At 42.9% G+C, this 21,326-nt stretch overlaps 1 protein-coding gene across 1 annotated transcript in view; it reads right to left on the minus strand.

Annotated features, from left to right (window-relative positions):
* Positions 1-21,326, minus strand: part of LAS1L (LAS1 like ribosome biogenesis factor) — a 52,166-nt gene that overhangs the window by 1,197 nt on the left and 29,643 nt on the right. The window contains exons 9-12 of the mRNA XM_050964649.1: positions 21,002-21,217; positions 20,065-20,203; positions 19,041-19,423; positions 15,748-15,895 (exon numbers count right to left, since the gene is read on the minus strand). Of these exons, the coding sequence (XP_050820606.1) occupies positions 15,748-15,895; positions 19,041-19,423; positions 20,065-20,203; positions 21,002-21,217 (886 nt within the window). The remainder of the gene's footprint in view (positions 1-15,747; positions 15,896-19,040; positions 19,424-20,064; positions 20,204-21,001; positions 21,218-21,326) is intronic.

Raw genomic sequence — 21,326 nt, forward strand, 5'->3', positions numbered from 1 at the left:
CCTATACACGCATGCCACAGCTGATTTTCAGTAGCACTCACACTGCCCAGGTCCTGGCCACCGGTCCAGGGGGCTCTGCATTTTAATTTAATTTTAAATGAAGCTTCTTAAACATTTTAAAAACCTTATTTACTTTACATACAACAATAGTTTAGTTATATATTATAGACTTCTAGAAAGAGACCTTCTAAAAATGTTTAAATGTATTACTGGCACACGAAACCTTAAATTAGAGTGAATAAATGAAGACTCGGCACATCACTTCTGAAAGGTTGCCGACCCCTGGCTTAGATCACAGGAGAGTCTCTTGTGCCTAGCCCGGTGCAGTCTTTATCCATAAGTGGGGCTCCTATCACCATACAAATCACTTCTAGAAACCAGAGTATACTTAGCGTTTTGTTTAAGGAATGTATTGTTTGGGCCACAGTGTTGTAGGCCATTTCCAAACATAGAAGGTGGCTCGCTCCCTCACAGTCGGTAAAAATCACCCTTTCCACTGCACAAATTACCCTCCACGGGGACGTTTTAACTGTTTCCGAATCCCAGGGAGAACGATTGGGGAACACAGGTAAACCATGCTATTCCCATCAACACTGCAATGCACATGTGTGGCTGAAACTAGTCAAGACACTACCAGGTTGTTAGAAGACCTTCAAACAGTAAATTTTACAGCTCTTATTCATTTTCCTGGAGTTGAGAAGATGTGAACCACGGTTACATTGAACAGTTAAGTGTCTAAGAGATGCACCTGAAAACTGCACTCTGGAGCTGTGAGAGCAGAGGGAAATCCGTGCTGTCAATGTCAAGTTTTTCTGTTTTTCTTCTCTTCATGCTCAAGGACAGATCAAATTTCAGCTACAACACAGCATCCTCCACAGTAAGTGTATGTTCTCTACTGACACTATTTGATGTAACCCCTGGGTTTAGATATAGACTGTAGTGTCTCTTACCTGCTGACTCATCATTCAAGGGCACTGAATCCAGTGATTAATCAAGACTATTAAAAATGAATCCTTTTTGAAATGTCAAAACTATCTTTTGACATGATCTCCAAGGCTGTGCCCTGCTAGCAGCTATGCCCAGCCACCCACAGACAGATCCCTTCTGGCTATCTTATTGCCAGCACAGCTATTTCTCCCTGCTCTCAGGCAAGTGTGGAGAAAGCAGTGATAAGAGCAACAGAGAGGTGGGAGAACCAAAGACTCTGCCTGCCTATGTGCAAAGAGCAGGAAATGGGAAGGGATTCAAAACTCAGCAGCACCATTCCTAAAATACCAATAGCCAGAGGCATCCACGGAGTTGTTGTTTTTTTTTATGGACTAGAAAAGAAAGGGGCAGACAACCCCACATTCTTTCACCTAAGAAAGCAAAAACAGCACATTTGGGCCCCTGGAAGAGAGCCAGTCATCATTTTGCTAGGAGACTGGATGAGAGAAACCATCTTGAACAGAGCCTGTCTTTTGCTAGATTATATTTTAAAACCTTTAAAAGTGAATTTTGTTTTTTTTTTACTTGTAACTCTTTCTAGCTGCATTCCTTCTACTTGAATTCAATGAATCCTATGTATGTTTTGTTAATAGACTCATTTCAGTTCGACCATAAACTCAGTGCTGTGTTTCAAGGGAAGAGTCTAGTTACCCCCAGTGAAGTTAATAAGCTGTAAAAGGCTTTGGTGTCTTTAAAGGAACGAACAAACCATATGATTTCTCTGGACTATCCACGAGTTGAGGAAAATCCAGGACTGGGCATGTGTTGGGGTCGCCCTGCATGTAGTAACCCAGGCTGGTGGACGCCAAAGTGGGACTGTAGACAGGTACTGGGGTCAGAGCTGCAGAACCAGGCCACCTGGCACACACAAACTCAGGGGGTGACCCGCATGCTGGTAGGCTGGTTGTGAGTGGCCCAGGTTGGGAGCTACAACAGCAAAGCATTGTGAGGCACCCGCGGTTACAGGGAAGATGGTGTGACAGACCCAAACCAGTGGGGTACAGGAGTCTGGTCCTATTGGTATCCAGGAGGTGTGCGGGCAAAGCCCACCCACTTCTAAAGGACCTCCCCCCAGCCTAAGGGGAGGATCCACAGGTCTGTGATACCAACTAATTCCTGGGACAACTAATGAAAAAACAGGATCAGGACTGAGGTCACAGGGCTAAACGAAGGGAACCTGATGGGGACACCGAGCAGAGAACCCCGGACAACGCCCACAGCTTCTCAAAGGCATCAAGGGAGCCAGCGGACGCCACCCAGAGGAACTCTTCCCGGATGCGTGAACGTACGGAGGAGCAGAAATAGGCCCCACAGTCGCAGGAAATCCCATCGGCCAATCTCCTCTCCCTGGTTTTGTAGATGGCTAGTTTGGCCAGGGCCAAGAGGAGGTTGACAAGAAGATCCTGCGACGTGGTGGGAAGGCAGGTAAAACTCTTCCTTTAGGGCCTACAGTAATTCTTAATTTATCCCCTCCCCCCTTGCAGCTTTGATCTGGGACATACCATCTGGTAATCTGCCCTCTGCTGCCTGAGATTGTGAGTTAGTGGCCAGTAGCAAATCTATATTTGTAAGTAAAAAAAATAAAGTGGCTACAAATCAGAATATAGAGCAATGATTCATCATACACTTTTTACAAAGACAGGGATGGGTGCACAAGAAGGACTCCCACGAAAGACTTCAGACTCAGGGTTAATTTCAACAGAAAACAATTCCCAGCACACCCATTTGCATGGCTACTTGTGCACTGGTTAGTCTATCTTAAGAGAGGAGAGGCTTGAACAGGACATTCAGTTTCCTAAGAGCACAGAGAGTTTAGCTTTACAGCTACTTGCAGAGGGAGATTTTCCTATTAAAATCCCCGTTACAGAAAATGAAGTTAAAAAATAAAATACCTGTGGGTAGGGAGGGCAAAGATATGCTACCCATATTAGGCTTACTTCCTGAACATGGCACTGCAGCCTCTGAGTCACAATAACAGGCAAAAGTATTTTAGGGTGCCAGTCATGCTAGTTTAGAATGGTCTAATGAAGGCATTTCAAGCTGTGCTAATATGTACAGGTGAAAAACAGTACAGTGTTGTAACTGCTTTCAGTTCAAACTGATCTAGGATTGCAACCATCCAAGTGAAAGATTTTCACTGTAATAACCTAGGCAATGAGTACTACAACGGCCTTGTATAACTGATTTCAGGTTCCCCTCAGCCGAATATCTGAGTATGTTTTACATGACTTAGGCTAATATGAAATTAGTTCATATTCCAAGACCATCAGCACCATAACTAAACTACCTTTCATTAAAGGGAAAAAAAAGAGGGAAAAAAAAAAAAAAACTGGGACTCCAGAGAGCAAGTATTTGAACACAAACTTTGAAAACCAGGCTGGTTATAAACTAGAAGACCCACTAAAGAGCACAATCCTGCATTGGAAACGAGAGGAACTCATGGTAAGATTTTCAAAAGTGGCTAAGTGTCTTAGGATCCTAAGTCACTTTTGGACATAGGATTCCAGGGTAAAACTTTAAGTCATGCCAAAGTCATAAGTGACTTTTGAAAATGGGACATAGGTGCTTTTTTAAAGTTTTACTTTTAATTACTCAATACCAAGAGCTCTTTCCACCTGGTCATCAGCAAGCAGGTGTTTGGCTAGAATAGGAATATTTTGGTTTATTTCGGGAAGTTCTGAGCAGCAACACTACCTGTACAAACATCCTCATACAGCCTTTAAGAGCCTGTCAGACCACAATGCAAAATGTCTTAGCAAATAAAAGCCAAACAGATGGATCACAGCTATATTACACAAAAGGAGAATTCAGTGACCAAGGCAGGATAATAGATTTGCTTTCCTAGTAATAGAAAACTACCATTATGCAGCATGGTGACAGACCTGGCTCACCTCTCCTCCCCAGTGACTAACCTCCTGACTAAGAACGCAATTGACATGATTTCATCCCCAGTACAATGAAAATTTCTGTGGCCAGACACTGATACTCGACTCAAAAATATACGTCAGGATGTTTGCCCAGAGCAATTTCGTTAACACCAGATTAGCTACCATTCATAAAGTATGAAACTGGGCCAACTCTTCAGCAGAGCATTATGACTTGGGAATCAAGGAGAAAACACTATCTACCTGATAAAGACTGCCCTGCGGCTAGTTCATTTTCACAGACCTTTTCCTGATATTATATTTCCACAGACAACTACCTTTGTGCTACTGTGGTAAAACCTCAAGATTTATTTAACTGTTCATCAGGACTTGACTCTTTTGGAACAATCTTGCTGCTCTAAGATGCAGGTGTTTTGTTTCTGAAACAACAGGCCTGCTACTATATCTGATGGAGAACTCTGGATCCCTGGAGAACTAGTTCAAATGGCTCCACAAGAGACTAATCTGAGCGACTAAGAGGGCAAGTGTGTTTGTTACTCACATTGAGTAAAATAGGGGATGATTTAAAAAAAGCCAAGAGTTTTTACCAGACACCAGAAACCTCGAAGGAAAAAAACTCTGTGGAACAGGCAACACTTCCACCCCTTGAACTGAAGGCAAAATCAGTGAAGACAAGACTTTATATTCTTATTTCTAAGGTTTTTTGTTTCTTCTAAAACTGCCCACTGCCCTCAAGTGCCACAGATCCAATGTTGCCTATTTGCAGCTTTAGGAAGTCAGCAGAACTTCTGGGGGCTCGGGAGGGAGGGCAAGGTGCAGCTCTGAGCTCCTAAGTTTTATCAGAGACTGAGTGGGAACTATTTACTAAAAAGCATAGAGCTCAACCAAGCCAGCCAGAACTCAGGTATGTGTGGAATTACTGACAGAGAGGCATAACTAGGCACTCTTCAATAGCTGAAATATAAATGCAAGGTGATTCAAAAGCCTTCAAACAACCCAGTGCTTCTTTCCAAGCCAGTGTTAATACGGCTCTTCCTACTGCAGAGCTACCCCTCCCAAGAGCAATATGCAATGTATTAGACACTTGTGCCCACTGACAGCACACCTGACCATTCCGGCAGCAGTACGGGGTGCGTTTCTGTTACATGATTTCCCCTCTTTACCTTTCCCCAAATTAAACTTTTAAACCCCAGCTTCACAACTCCACTGCATTGTGAGATGATGAATAGTAAACACAGGCCAAAGAGGATTTCCTGAAATGCAAAAGGAAAGGTACCACTGGCCTTAGTCTCAGGAAAGAATGCAGCACAGTATTAGTTTAAAAACTCAAGAAGGCAAAGCTAAAAGCACTGGTTCCAGTACCTACTCCAATGTCTCTGTCCGTGTATTTATGGCACTCACCTGAGCTGTAAGCCACTGCCCATGTTCTTGTCCTGAGAAGGTAAAGTCCTCCAACAGGAGAGCCACACTTGGCACTCACTGACATAGCTGAAGGATCAGGCTTAACAACACAATTCCCAGAAGTGTCCTGTTTTAGCTTTTCCCGCTTGGCAAAGCTCCTTGGTGCATGCAAAAGTCCCCTATTCAGTCTGTAATAATAGTACATAAAGCGTATGCCACGTGTTACTTTGGGCTGAATGGAGTGGGTATAAGGACCACATTCTGGGCCTAACTAAACCTTTCAAGGGCTGGGCGCTGATGAGGTGAAGCCAACCTCTGTCAGGGCTGTGGTGCTGTTCCTAATCTGACCTCACCCAAGTGACCATCTCTGGAAGCCAGATACAAGCAGCAATGCAGTTCATTCTACAATGTGACATTTCTGGCAGCCACAATCACCTGTACTCTGTGCTAATTCAGAAGGAGAAGGAGTGGATGTCAAAAACTCACTTTCCATCTCTTTACATCACAACTGTGCTGGAACTCAGGATAGAAAGTGCTGAACAAGGATGCAAATTGTGGAAATGATGTGGGGGAACTGGTGTAATTTCATCAGGTTGCTTAAACATTATAGTACATTTTGGGTCCAAAGATGGCCCACAGTCTGCCATGCTGACTGCATAGTGCCTATGGAATTTACTATCCAGATGGCAACAGACTGCCTAATTTTATCCCTAATATACGAAAACAAGCTAAACCATCCTGTCCTGTTGATCTGACTACATCACCCTCCTCTTAGAATCTACTGCCTCCTTGCATAGCACGTCAAGTTTAAAGTTCTTATCTTTGCTCTTCCAGGCCCTACCACAACTTTGCCCCGACTTTCATCTCAATGCTCACCTCATCTTCCCCATCCCTCACTTTTATCAACAATGTCAGTTCTGACACACAGTTTGTCATCTTTTCCCACTCCTGTTTCTGCCAAACATACAATACCTTCCACCATACCCGTTCACATAGTCATCAGCTTCTCATGTAAATCCTTCATAAAGGCTGACTCGCTTCTTTTGCAATGCCTACCAGGAGTTCATATAAAAAGTCCAACTTCATCCATCCTATGGGATTCCCAGAGGTTCAGACTTCTGTGTCTAACTTTTAAACTGTAAACTGTTTCAGGCTGGGACTGTCTCATGTATCTTGTGCAATGCATAGCACATAAATAGCATTTAAAGAAGACCCTATCAACTCACAAAACTATTTAACTCTTTGGCTCTTCTATACTGCCCTAAAATTGCCCTAAAATTGCCTACAAATATACAGAATACAAAACTGAGAATGTATAATTATGATACTAAGGAAAAATGAAGGCTTTCTGGAAGCATCTCCCGATAGCAACATCTATTACATTACGGCTGAGTCTCACAAAGTCAATCAGAATGACACCAAAGAATTCTCATTCACGAATAACTGCCAGCAGCTCACAAATTCTACAGCTACTTGTGGTAATTTCAACATCAGGGATTGTTCCACTACTAATTGTAATTATATTTTTAATAAAACATCAAATAAACTAAATTGCAAAAGACTCTGGAGACAAATACTGCAGAGAACAAGCTGCACTGAGTGGAAGGTGGACTTCCTGTGGTCTAGTAGGCCTTTTCAATCTTTGATTTTTAGCATACAGATATGTGTTGCTGTGCATTGTTAAGAAGCTGCCAAGTTCCACCCCAGAAGTGGCTGCACTTCAGCAGTGGGCAAGATCATTTCTGTAGATACACCGTTTACAAATTGCTTTGGGTACCACATTGATAAGAGGGACTCAAGAAGCATAAGGAACAGATTCACAGATTATAAAGCTGGAAAGAACCATTGTGATCATCTAGTCTGACTTCAGGTTACATAAGGCAGCACAAGCTGCATGTCTTTTGCAGTGCAGTGCTATGTGTGGGCTAGTTTCTGCTGTGTTGTAATTGCAAAAGGCTGCAGCTGAAGTCAGCTGTTAGGTGATTTCTTCAGGAAGGCAGATGCATCCTACACGTCACTTGCCCTCTTCCTCTTTCACTTCCAAGAGATGCTGGGGAGAGCAGAGAGCTGAAGATAAAAGTGGTAAATAACCCTCACTCCCAACCACAAGACATTAAAAAAAAAAAAAGCCTGAGTCACAGAGAAACAACATTTCCAAAGGTATCATTAGTTGTGTGTAGTTGATTTTCCCTATCACCGCTTCTATAAATCCTACCAGTCAAGGCCTCTCCCCCCAGCAATACCACAAAAAGTTTCCCACAACCTGTGGGGAACTTATCTCAAGAAGCAGTTACTGCTTTCTTCAGGGTTGGCTGTAGTCTTCCATTCCATAAGAATGACTGACCGGCAACCTTCCTCTCCACTCCACTTAGAACAAAATACCCACCCACACCAACAATTCTATCACAAATTCACACTTACTACCGAACTGAGGCCTGTATTCTGCTATCACCTATGGCATTCACTTCAGCAACACCAAGTTACTGAACACTGACATAAATTATACATCAAGAGACCAAAAAAACCCCAACATCTCTCCTCCAGGGTCTTACAAAACGAGAAAGAGAGAGACACACACACACATGCACACACACACAAAAGCTCTCTGGATAGATGCAGATATGCAGATAAACTAGATGCCATTTGTCATTAGTTATTCTAATGCTGGGAGGAGAATCATTATGGGGATTTCAAGGGGAATGATGCATGCACCCAAGGAACATTTTGCTGCAGGCAGGAAGTTAGTTTGAAAGTACAGTGAAAACAGCTAAAATGGGTCAGATCCCTGTGTTGTCGTCTGTGGGACACTGGAGGATTCTGTGGGCTTTCACCCAAGCATTATTAAAATGCACGACTCTGTGGTGGAAGTGAAGGCACCACATGCATATATATCTGCCAGCACAGTATGCGTCCCTGTAAGGACAGTTTAGATTTCATCCTCCTGGATCAAGCAAATGTGCAAATCCACTTTTCTGTAAATTTTCCCACCAAAAATACATCATGGTAGTTATCAGTCATTTATTCTCCAGTCAAGGTAAAAGCTGTGGATGAGAGTGCAATTGGGGTGGAAAAAATTACAATACTAGCTTACGAACTAAGGAGAAATTTTAAGGCTCCCGCCAGTTAAGCAGCTTTACCAATGTTTCCTGTCTGTTGTTCCATAGCTATGTTATACAGTAAACGTTCCAGTTATCCACTTGAAGGAAAAAGTTAATCTGGGTTCTTAGTTTTATCAAAAACCTCTCACAATGAAGTCTCCAACAAACTAATTTCTATTCTGTTTTTCTGTTCTATAGCAACATCATTGGCTCACTGTTCAGCATGCTGATGAGTCAATCTATCATTTTACCCATGGACATTCCTACCCTACAGGAATCACTTTTTTAAACCTCTGCCCTGTTTTATGTGTCACGCAAAGTTTACCCCTCATTTCAGCCTGTGAAAACCACAGCAGATTGTCAGAGGTCTTCTGTGGAGAGAAAAAAAAAAGTATTTCTTTTAATTTGTTGTTTGGGGTGAAGTCCTAAGTAGGGAAGCACCGCGAATGACTTCTGAAGGCCTTTATGTTCAGAACTAAAGACAAATATGTTCTGGTATGATTCACTGCTGTGATGGACAATTGAACACCACATTGCAAAGGATACTTTATAAAGAAAGGAATTTTGCCTATGAGGTTGGAAATCCATTTCTGTGCCAAATTACCTCATAAAACCTTTTTCTTTACTGTTTTAAAAGTACAATGGCTCTAGAGCCACAGGTGCCTTTTTACCCCTATACAGGCTAGAAGGGTCATTTGAGACCAAATACAAGCCTGATTTTTTAAATATTCTCTTAACAGCCCCTGGAACAACTGCAAAATCAGTTATAAGGAGGCGGCTTTTAAATCTTGACATATAACATCCTATACAAATTATGCAGTCTAGGGGAAGTCTCCCAAAGGGTTTGCCAGGGATTTATTCATGTTGTGACTACTTTTTAGAGTCACAGCTTTTACTTGCTCATCATTTTCATTTAAAAAACACTTTTTAAGGTCCTTAATTTTGGCGTAAAAATAAATAATAAAATTCCTTGCAATTATTTGGTGTCTTTCAATCAAGACTTTCGAAATACTTTACACAGAGTAAGCCTTGCTGCACGACTGCACTTTCCATTTAAGGATACAATGGTGTGTTGCATTTAAAGCTGTATCAACAAACAGAAGACGGGAGAAAAAGTCACTCTAGAAGTTCTCCAGTTTTTACAGGTTTTACCCTGAAAATGGCTACAGCCCCTGCTGATTGGATTTTGGGGCATAAAATAACCTTTTAATCAACATGGCCCAGTCCAACTCTGATGTACCAAAGGTTATGTTCCATCAACTTCCATGGGAGACAACAGTTGCTAGCAGTAGTATCATAGTAGTCACCTGCTACTTCCTTCTGTTGTGCAATTACAATAGCTTGAACTACCTCACAGTATTTAATACAGCAAATGAATTGCACATAAGCAGCTAAAGAAATGAGGAAGAGTGATCAGGTGCAGCAATGCTAACAGAATACAATACTCAAAACAGCAGGTGAGCAAGAACCAGGTGTTCCCTAGTGTCATATACAGTGTCTAAGGCCCTTTCTGCTTTCTACTTGTAAGGAACTGTTCACAGACTCTAAATGCAAAGAGTTTTTTCCTTCTTGTCAATCTATGTGATGATGTATGTACCCCACACAGGTGGTGGAAGGGTTAATGTGGGCTTGAAAGACCAATTAATCCAGCTGGCTACACCTGGAAGGTGGGCATGCCCTAATTAAAGATGATTCCTAGCTGGGTAATGGCTATAAAGAGAGGAAGTCTACCATAGCAAGGTGCTGCAGGGAGAAAGGCAAGAAATCTGTAATCACTATTTTGTTATTAGAGAGACCTGCGGTGAACAGGAAGGCTCCTGCAGGACAATGAGGAAGGTTGGGGAGGGAAGACAGCTGAAGACACATGACTGAAGCAAGCTCTTGTGATTGACCATGACACCAGGATGAGAAACTGGACCTATGGGGAGAAGCCCTGGATGGTGTTTCTTATTACAAAGAGCCCAGAGGGAGCTGGAAGAAAAGCTATGGTAGGAAGGAATCCAGGGAGGCAGGACTGTGTTTGGCAGAGCTTGGCTGCTTATCCAGGGATTCCTGTGTAGAGGGTGGGTCTGCGTTCCCCTACCAGCCACTAAAAAAGTGGTGTCAAGCCCCTGAGATGCACATCATGAAAATTCAGAGCCTTGAGATGTGGTGTGATGACCACTGGGTCCAGAGTCAAAGACCAGAGACCTGATGCAAGTGTTTGGAATTTCTTCTTGTACTTTGCTACACTGGAAGAGATGGGACTAAATGTGACCTGGCTGCAAGACTGAGTCTTGAGAGGGATGGACCACTGCAGGGGTGGACTATCAGCAGGACCACTAGAGCTGAGAGCTGCAGCCATGAGAGGGCACATCAATGGTGAGTCTACAAGGAGCGAAAGAAGCTCCCTCAAAGTGGGGGGCCCTGCCCCCATACTGCTCCTTTTCCTGAGGCCCTGCCCCTGCACTACCCCACACTCACTCCTCTCCGCACCCCCCCAACACATCATCGCTTACCCTTATGGCCTGTAAAAGCATTTAAAAGTGATGGGGCCCTGGTCTCCCCTGTTCTGGTGCCCCTGGAGTCTACCCTTCCACAATCACACACATTGGAACCACTGCCTGTAGGATTCCTACAGCTCAGACATTACAGCCAATGTTAGATAACTCTGTAAAATTCTAGTACAGTGATTTATAAGCAATGCTTGAAAACTGCAGCTGATGTTGGCAAGTAGGAAACATTCTGTGGGGAGTGGGTGTAAGCTGGCAGGAGTGGAGTGAAAGTGACTAGAATGTGGTCAATGCCATTGCTGCTCAGAAAGCAGCTGTGACGATAACCAGAGTGGCTCACACAGCAGTACTACAAGCATGGACTTGATGTCTGAGGGAGGTACTTTGTGGTGATGAGTATTTGTTCTTCCCCTCTTTCCAAACAATGGAGGAGAGAATTGCTGCCTCTTGTGTTTCCTTCCAGCAACTCAGCAAAAAGCAAATCTCTGTTTGCTTTCACTGTCCCTTAATGTTATGAGTTGTAGAAGTGTAGGAGTGACTGGGGAATGGGGGAGGGTGAAGAAGAGAGCATGTAGGGTGGGGAGAGATCCCCTCTCATTTCTAGCAACTCTGAACGGAAGGGTGGAAAGCTGTAGAGACCTTCTATGCCCACTCCTCCCCGCACAAGGAGGGGAGCAGACATTTCCCCCCCTCCCCAACCCTTTGCAGTAACTGGGTATGGTCAGGAATGGAGAAAACAAGACACACTCCCGGTTCATCTAGCACAGCGGTTCTCATTATGCCTACCCGGGTTAATCAAAGGGCATATTCTGCAGCTGGCATCTAGAGTAACAAGTTGAAATCAAACCTAAGGAATGAATCACACCATTTTTTCAAGCGTTTTATTGCAGCCTCCATAAGCAAGAGTCTCTACTGCAGAGCAAAACCAAGAGTTTGTCTACATGGCCCTGTAGTTTTGACTGGAGTGGGAGGGGGATGAACCTCAGTGTGCGCCACAGTGCTGTGCTCTAACTCCCCCCTGTGGATGCCACAGGCATGAACTGTGTAGTTCATGTTAATATAATCATCTTCATCTTCAAACAGAACTATGTTAATGTGAACCAGGTACCTTTTAGTTCATGTCTGCAACAACTACACAGGGGAGTTAAAGTGCAGTGCTTTGGCACACACTGCAATTCATGCCCCTGTAGTCCGAAATGTGGGACCGTGTAGACAAGTCTTAAATCTACTGATGGGAAATGAGTTACCATTAAAGAACAAGCAACCAGTCTCCTATCAGACCATTTGTTGTCAATGTGACAAAACTAAAGTTCTACCGCAGCTCCCCATTCTGATGTCTTCTCTCATCGATCTAAATATATAGCTGGATATTGTATTCTTCAAGGAAAAGGCTCCATAGCCAGCAGTATCAATTAAAAATAGATCTCTAAATTCCAAGATTTGCCCTACATGAAACATGTTGTGATGGTCAGAGTTCATGGCTTTGGTGACTTGGAAAACAAGCAATATGCTACAAGTCTGAGGGGTTGGAGATCTCACTTTAATTACCAAACACACCAATGTCTAATTTTACCCTGACCAATCAAGCAGCAACACAGTCCTTGGGATGGACTAAGAGGAAAGTGTACTATTGTGGCTCCATTCAGTTGACCATCTGTGCTTACTGTGACGGAGACAAGATGGGAGAAGTAATATCTTTTATTGTACCAACTTCTGTTGGTGAGAGAGAAAAGCTTTCGAGCTTACACAGAGTTTCTATGACTGAGGCAGACTGATCTGATGATGGGATAAATTGAGGAGTTCCAATTGGAAAATGAGGCTGTTGCTCTCCAAGGGTTAACCTGATGCAACACACAGCAACATCCAAGGCCAGCTCAGAAAGGTCACCTTGCACTACAGGAATATCTAATGAGCATGAATTATTCCATAGCAACTGTAATTGCCGTAGCTGCTTCAGTTACAGTAACCAAGTGGACAAAATTCCTTGAATTGCATGCAGAAAAACCACAGTCCACACAATCCACTTGGTCTCTTTACTGAAGGCTTCTTTTTGCCTGAGGTAAGAACAACTTGTCTGGATATTCCGCAGCCTGAAAGATCTTGTTCATTCTGTGGGCCAGTGATGTGCAAGAGACTTCACAGACCCACTCACTCTCCCAACACCCCAATCCTGAAATATATGGATCTCATGTTTCCTTCTTCAGAACACTAGGACAGGCTTTACAGACCAGTTTGAGAACCCATGGGTCTAAAGGTTTTCAGTGTGGTAGCTATCACAAATGCAATGGGTAGGAATGCAGGAACTACCATTTACTTATACCGTACATACTCACTCATAAGCCAAATATTTTTGGTAAAAAAGTGACACATCAAAGAGTGGGGGTTGGCTTATAAATGGGTCTACACCAAAATTTGATGATTTTAAACTCTATGGAATCATTGAATTGATTATCTAATACAAGGATTGGCAACCTTTGGCACGTGGCCCACCAGGTCGGTTTGTTTACCTGCCGCGTCCGCAGGTTCAGCCAATCATGGCTCCCAATGGCCCACAGTTCGCCGCTCCAGGCTAATATGGGTGGCAGGAAGCAGCGGCCAGCACATCCCTTGGCCCACGACGCTTCCCGTCGCCCCCATTGGCCTGGAGCGGCGAACTGCAGCCACAGGGAGCTGAGAGGCTCCATGCCTGCAGACACTCCAACTAAACAAAATGTCCCAACCCGTCAGCGGCTTACCCTGACAGACCGGGAGATAAAGTTTTCCAACCCCTGAAATATAGGGTCGGCTTATGAAAGGGTCATACAGTTTTTGCTATTTTTACCTATCTGTTTTGGGGGGTCAGCTTATAAATGAACGGGCTAATGAACAAGTATATACAGTATTTTGTTTTCTAAGTAGTAACAGTTTCTGTGCCCCATACTGCAATGTAACAGACAAAATTGATTTGACAGTGAAACAGCCTTGCCATGGCAGAGCTATTAGATTAAAAGGGCAAATACCACAGAAAAGTTAAAAAGTCTTAAAATGGAATTGCTAACTCCACATTAACCAGAGCAGTCCCATGCCCTACAAGAAAATACTCAGCTAAAGCTTCCTCCAATACTACCACCATCTCCAGCACATCCTGTAATTCTTCATTGAGGCTGGACACAACCGGGGGGAGGCAGATCTTTGGCTAGTATAAATTGTATAGCTTCTTTGAAGTCAGTTGTGCTGTTTCAGTTTATATCAGCGGAGAATCTAATCCTTGATCTCTAATACAGCCACAACAGGTTTGAAAATTCAACTCCTAACATTCATCTCAGTCTGTGAAAAACCAATAGCTTCCCTGATGGGACACAGTGAAAACCCACCACTGATTTTTTTTTTTTTTTTTTTTTTTTTTAAAGAAGGACTGATGAGGCAGTGGGACATCTTGGGGGGTGAAGATGGAACTGCCAGGAGCTGGTTGCCTCAGCAGGATAGTACTGAAACTATGAATCTAATTGTCACATGCATTTTTCCATAGACATCAACTGCATTTAACTGTCCAACAGGTTAAACAACAACGCTGAGCTGCAAAGAGGGATGACAACACAGATTCTCAGACAGGAAAAAAAAAAGCTGCTTTTATAATGGTGGCAATTACAAAAAAAACCTCTCTCAATTATTCTTGGTCGGAGAAGATATAGGGAACAAAGATTAGTGGGGTACAATTCCTTCATTCAGAAAATGACTGCCACTGCTTTCTAAAAATGCATAGTGAGATGCTGGATGAGATTCAGAGGGTGTATATGTCACTGCCAGGCAAAGATAATTTTAGTCCCTGATTTTCTGAAGGTTTACAGAAGCGCGCGCACACGCGCACACACAGAGTCTCATAGGGAAACAAAGCATGATGAGAATAGCCATCAGGGATGCCTGACTCAACTGTGGTTAGCCAGAGACTGGATAGCTGAGACTGTACTACACTGATAATGAACTCATTCAGTAAACATTTTGTAATAGTCACATTGAGCACATGAAGTAAGCCAAGTTTCTGTTTGCTCACACCGATTTCCAGGCATATTCATCTCCATGGTCATGCAAAAGAAGAACCATTCCATATTACGACATATATTCTGCAGTTACCCATTTCCTGTAGCCCTCTGTGATAAGACTGATTTCTCTTTTAGTCCCTTCCACCTGAGTACCTCAAAGTGCTTTTACAAACACTTGTTCATTAAGTCTCAACACCTATCTCATGCAAGGTAGGCTAATATGGGAAAACTGATGCACAAAGAGGTTAAATGACCTACCTACGGTTATGCTGTATGTGCAAGAGCCAGGAACACAACCCAGGTCTCCTGGCTTCCACGCAGGGCTTAAACCACAAGACCATGCTGCTTTCCATTAAACGCATCCTGACCACATCACATCATAGAGCTGCTGTTCTGGTTACTTGGATTTTTAACTTAACTTGAGGGATCTGGGTAGGAGGTAGTGATAGTAGTTGCTGGGAGAGCGTATTTTACCCAGTGACATCACTGAATGAATTTGCCAGTGGTTAAAATAGTACAGTTTGGACTACCACATTACCGTGTTAATTTATCTTGTCAAGGTAAAGGCCTCTACGCTCTCTGCCTTTTTCCTGTGAGATTCAGCCAAGCACTTTGCTCAAAACAGACTCTTTTTTTTATTTTTAATTTAAAGTAACCCTCTCCAGCCTCTTCATGTATCCTCAGACTAGAAGTCAATGAAATGCTAGCACAGAGAGAGAGAGAACAATTAAACATTTCTCAAACTGCTACAGCTATTAACAGGAACAGCTGTCTCAGACTCTTCTTGTGGAGGTGCAGGGCTGAGCATAAACAACATGTACTTGATGGCATAATGGCAGAAACCCCCACTCACACCACAACTTACTTTGTACTGGGGGAGTTCCTTCCATCACCTCTTGTTACTGGCTGATCGAGCATGGACATCATAGAATAACTATCCACCAACAGGCTATCAGGGTCGTCTGTCTGACCTGGAAGTTTCCCAAGAGGAAAGTCTTTCCACTGCACTCCATCTGGGTAGGAAAACAACATTAATGGTACAAAACAAGAAGTATGCGCTTTCTAAATAAACTTCAGAAAACAGTATATGGGCTGTTTGTGCATTTCATATCTCATGCAAGAATTGTGTAGCATACATTTGGGAATAACATCTCCAAATTTTGATTCTGACTTCTGCTGCTTCTCCAAAGTGCAGCTTGTCCAAACATTTTGGGATACTCTGAGTTATTAAACGCCATAGATTACAAGGCCAGAAAGGACCATTCTTGTCATCCAGTCTGATCTCCTGTATAACACAGACAATAGAACTTCCCCAAAATAATTCCTAGAGCAGGTCTTGTAGAAAAATATCCAATCTTGATTTAAAAGTTGCCAGTGATGGAGAATCCACCACAACCCTTGGAAAACTGTTCCAATGGTTAATTACTCCACTGTTAAAAATTTACACCTTATTTCCAGTCAGTTTGTCATGCTTCATCTTCCAACCACTGGATCATGCTATACCTTTCTCTGCTAGATTGAAGATCTCATTATCAAATATTTGTTCCCATGTAGCAGATACTTATAGACTCTGATCAAGTCATCCTTCAGCATTGTTCATTAAAAGTTTGAGCTCCTTGAGTCGATTTACAATAAAAGATTAGAAACTGTAACTTAATCGTTCTTCTCTGAACTCTCCTGAATTTATCAACACCTTTCTTGAACTGTGGACACCAGAACTGAACACAGCATTCCAGAAGTGATTGCACCAGTGCCAAATACACAAATAAAATAACCTCTCTGCTCCTGTTTGAGATTCCCATTTATGCACCTAAGGAACACATTAGCCCCTCTAGCCTCAGCATCGCACTGGGAGCTCACGTTCAGCTGATTATCCACCATGACCCCCAAGTCTTCTTCAGAGTCATGTTCTAGAGCAATTTCATTTATTTAATTTATTTATTTATTTTGAAATTTACTTGTGGCATTTGAAAACTAGCAAAGCTGTTTTTGTGCATTAATTCAACTTCATACTTTGGAAAAGCACCTGATTTGGTTCCTAAAAAAATGCAAGACCTAGTACACGGAAAGAGCCACTTGCACACATGTAAGACACTCCCCTATTTTAAGGAGCAGAAAGCTGCATGTTTGCACCAGCAGTTTGCTCCTTTGGTTTCCATGCACAGTAACCTCTCTGCTGGTATCCCCATCACCAAAGACAGAAGCAGAAGAGAGGAAATACATTTTAACCAAATGGGAGTTGGATAATTGCAACAAGATCACTTAACATAAGGGGGATTCAAACTGGGATTTTTCAAAAAAGGATAAGGGAGTTTGACACCAACCTCCTATTGAACTTAGGCCTCTTTAGAAGTCCTAGCCTAGAAGTGTTAGGAAAATACAGTAGTAACTGAAAACAGGAACTTGCCCTACAGAATAGAAGGGAAGCAAGATAAAAGCTGGGGGAACCCTGAATAACCTGTAAAGAATCTTCTGCACATGACTGGGGGGGAATGTGAAGAAGAGGGAACATAGCAATCCCTGGAAAGGACACATCCTCTTATCAGCTGGTAAGTTCTTACAACAATGATGGGCACAGTTACATCTTCCCCACCACTTCCTACTCCTTTATTCAGTTTCTGATAGTCCCCATGACAGTGTGCCAACTTGGACAGCAGTAATGAGGCTGTTTGTACCTCATACTCAAAGTTCAGCAGATAATGCCAAATCCAAGTCACCTCCCAAATTTCATAAGCCAAGTCATATATAGGTGTGTCGCATATCATTGTTTGGAAAGCAAGGCTTCTCAAAACTTGTCTGCTTTCCTGATAAAGTGATGGCTGCTACTTTGATCAGGTTCCTGTTCTCCCCTCTCCAATCTAAAAAAATAAGTGGTATTTCATGTTCCAAGTGAGAATGTCAGCTCAAAGGGAAATGGGAGTGGAGGGTGCAGGAAGAAGGGGAAAACAGAGCAACCTCATTTGTCAAGCTACTGAAAGTGGAACCAATATAACAGAACCACATTGGCAGAGCCATGCACACAAAGCAAACACAGCACTGAAAAGGTTCTCTATTCCAGACAGCCACAGAATGTGAACTGAATGTTTCCAACTCCTGCTTACCATGGAAAAGTTGCTCATTTCACTATTACTTCATTCTCCCACTCACCTGAACATTCAACTCTAGTGACCCAACATCAATTTGATTCAAGGTAATTGCTTAGACAAACAAAAAAAAATAATGTACTTAGGAAAAGTATCTGAGTGAATTGCCTTTCGCATTGTTGCAAATGTATCTGGAATGCCTTTCCTGATCTGACTCACCAGTTCTTTTCTCCCCATCCCCTCCCCTCACAAAAGTCTTCAACAAATCATGCTTCTTCAAGGAACTCTGTAAATCTTAAAATCCTCCTAGCCCCTCAAAAATAAGTATTCAGTAGTAGTGGGACGTAGTCTTAGAACTAACAATGTGCTTGCTAAACTGCCCTAAACACAATAGTTTAATCTCCTAAGGGTTGTAAAACTTTGGTCTAATTCCAGTTGTTGGGTTTAGTGTACGGTTGCTGGGTGGTGCTGGTGGCCTGTGATATACAGGAGGTCAAACTAGATGAACTTGTGTGGTCCCTCTTCTGGTCTCTAAGACCCCATTTGCCCCCTGAACTCCTTGTCTCGTTTCTTCCATTTGCATGTTGGCTGTGTATACTACAAGCTTCCTGGAGCCTGGTACTGGTCTGAAAAGCACTTTGCACACCACTGGAAATACATAAATAACATTTTTAATGAACTCTTGGTCTGATAAGGGAAGGCTTTCAGCATGTATTGCCAAAGTCCATGAAATGTTCATATTTTCTTTGCTGCTCACCGCTAGCTCCACACCCTTCTCTGTCAATGAGGTAAACTGGAATTTTAACCACAGAGATATGAAAGTTAATGAAGCACTAGCTGTGTGTACCTGTAAAAAGTAACCACAGTGTCATGGGAGCCACAAGAAGGGAGCCGCCTATAAGTGGCAGGCTGTGAAAAAACAGTTTACAGGGATTTAGCTTTAACATGGATTTGAAGTAAGCTTCAGTCTTAACCAGGCTGAGAGGACTGAGGGGCCACTGTGCATTTCAATTTCTATTTAGTGGTGACAAAGAGAGACCCAGGACATCAGAATAAGTCTTCAGGTCACTCTTACCTGCACTGATCTGCCAGATGGACCCATGCAGTGCTGCCCTTTTCTCAGCAATAACCATCATGTTATCAACATGAAGAAGTTCCTCAAAAGGCGTTGGCTCAGCTTCCATCTCTTCCTCCTCAGCTTCCTCCTCCCCATTGTCTTCTTCCTCACCAACACCACCCAGTACAGTTTCTCGCCTTTCCACCCTATGGCCTTTGGTCTGACTCTCCTGTCTGGCCTTCCACTGTAAGCTCTCAGTGGTGTAAATTGGCTGCCAGCTGCTGTCTGATGAAGAGCCTGGACTGGAGAGAGAGCCTCCTTCTTGGGTGTAGATGGAGGAGAGATAGAGAAGGTTCTCCTGAGCATCTGAAGGCAAAGGAGGCTCCATGTCTGACAGGATCCTAGAAAGAGAAGGAGGGAACCAAAGCATTACAAGCAAGAAGAGACTCCAGGACAGAGGCTTATGAAATCCAGCAGCTCCTAAATAGGGGCTCTTCTAAATCCGCTCTCTCATGCCATCGAGATGGTGCACATGACAGAGGTGGTAATCCTCCCAAGCCGAGTGGGGTCCTGGGCTACTCACTCTCCCTCTTTGTTTTCTTAAATATTCTGATTTTTTTCTTCATTTTCCCCTCATGAAAAAGCACAGATTACAACCCTTATAAGCTCTCACTACACTGTTAATGTCTACCAGCTTCATCATGATTCTTAGCCCATATTGCTTTTCGGATACCTCAAATGTGGATTTTTTTGGTCACCAATTTCTAGTTTCTCTACTCTATTCCACTCTACTTACTTAGTTTTTTGAAAGAGAGACCTGAAAAATTCTGCTGCTTTCTCTCTTGTAGCACCAGTGGACAGCAGAGCAGAAATGATGTAGGTTTAGTATACACCAAAGGGTTTCCACAAAGGTGACAGCAGGTCAGTGAAGGAGTCCCAGCCACAACTGAACATACTTCTTTTCAGTGGCTCTCACCAGGTTGCATATGATCTGCTTTCTGCCCCCTCTTTTCTTTTTCAAAGAGATAGAGGTCACACCTACCGCTGCAGGAGGTGTGGGGTCGCCCAGCAAGGAGCTTCCAAACATTCATCAATAAGCTTTATCCACTGCAAGGAAACTCTATGGTGAAACAGCTTCCCTTCGCTTATCTGACTCTGTGAAGGGCATCTCATTTTCCTCCCTAAAAAAAAGATGGAGAAGGGACTCTCAACGTAAGAAAAACATGTTTATAACCAACCTTTTACATTTCTATAGCACCTTTCACCCTTAAGAGGCAGAGTTAACATGCTTTACAGGCCATCATTCCAACCAGCTGTGGAATGCAGCTGTCTCTGGAGTGAAACTCAACATACGAAGATTTGGCAGTTTCAGCAACTGTAAAAAGTTCAGGACAGGAAGTGAAAGACAGCTCACCCAAAGGCAACATATGCATAAGTAGAAAGAACAAAATGAGAACAGCCATCGTGGGGTCTGGTCAGGACACTAACAGTAACCCCGGGGTGTTGCAAAAGCAGCACTGTATGACCTAGTAGTCTGAGCACAGCACTGGAAGCCAGGGATTCCTAAGAACTGCTTATTATGAGAAGTCCAACTGGCATCTGTAATAACACAAACTACTGGTTCAGGTTTTATGTATAAAACAGAACTTTAGCAGTGCATTGCTCTCAACACCATGCTGGGGCATTGGTCCCTTACAGGAAAAATTACCAACTTTCAAGTCTTGATAAAACCCATAATGAAGTTTTAGAAATCATTTTTCCATATATTACAATGAACTAAAGGGTACCCAGAAAGTGCAAGTTAAAAAGCATGAAAACCAAGATCTTGAAAGCCACAGCAAATTAACGTGACCAGTACAATTAGGATCCTGAATTTCTGACTTGAAAGAAGTATCATCTTCCCCATTTCTTGCACTGAAATGAGAGAGGATTTTAAAGCCATCTTCATATAGAATCTAAAGAATTTCAGACTCACTTACTGGCTTTAGCTTTGGTGTTGGTAGTCAAAATCTCAGCAACCCAGTTGATCAGGTACTGAGGCCTGAGTTCTGAAGATTCAGAACACTGCTTCAGGTCAGCAAACATTTTCTCTAGCAGGGTCTGTGTAAAGTTTCGGGACTGGAGGCCCTTTAGCAGAGGCTGCCAGAAGTAGTAAAATGTCTGAGGGATTTTGAAATCCAATAACTGTTTATTTTCTGTGGGGAAAAAACCAAAAACACTATACTTAAATGGTAAAGTATTTTAAACATAACATCTGGTTCAGTGATAGTTCAAAAGTGAGTAGCATATACTGTATTCAGTGGC

Source organism: Gopherus flavomarginatus, chromosome 8 (assembly GCF_025201925.1).
Source record: "Gopherus flavomarginatus isolate rGopFla2 chromosome 8, rGopFla2.mat.asm, whole genome shotgun sequence".
Classification (NCBI taxonomy): Eukaryota; Metazoa; Chordata; order Testudines; family Testudinidae; genus Gopherus; species Gopherus flavomarginatus.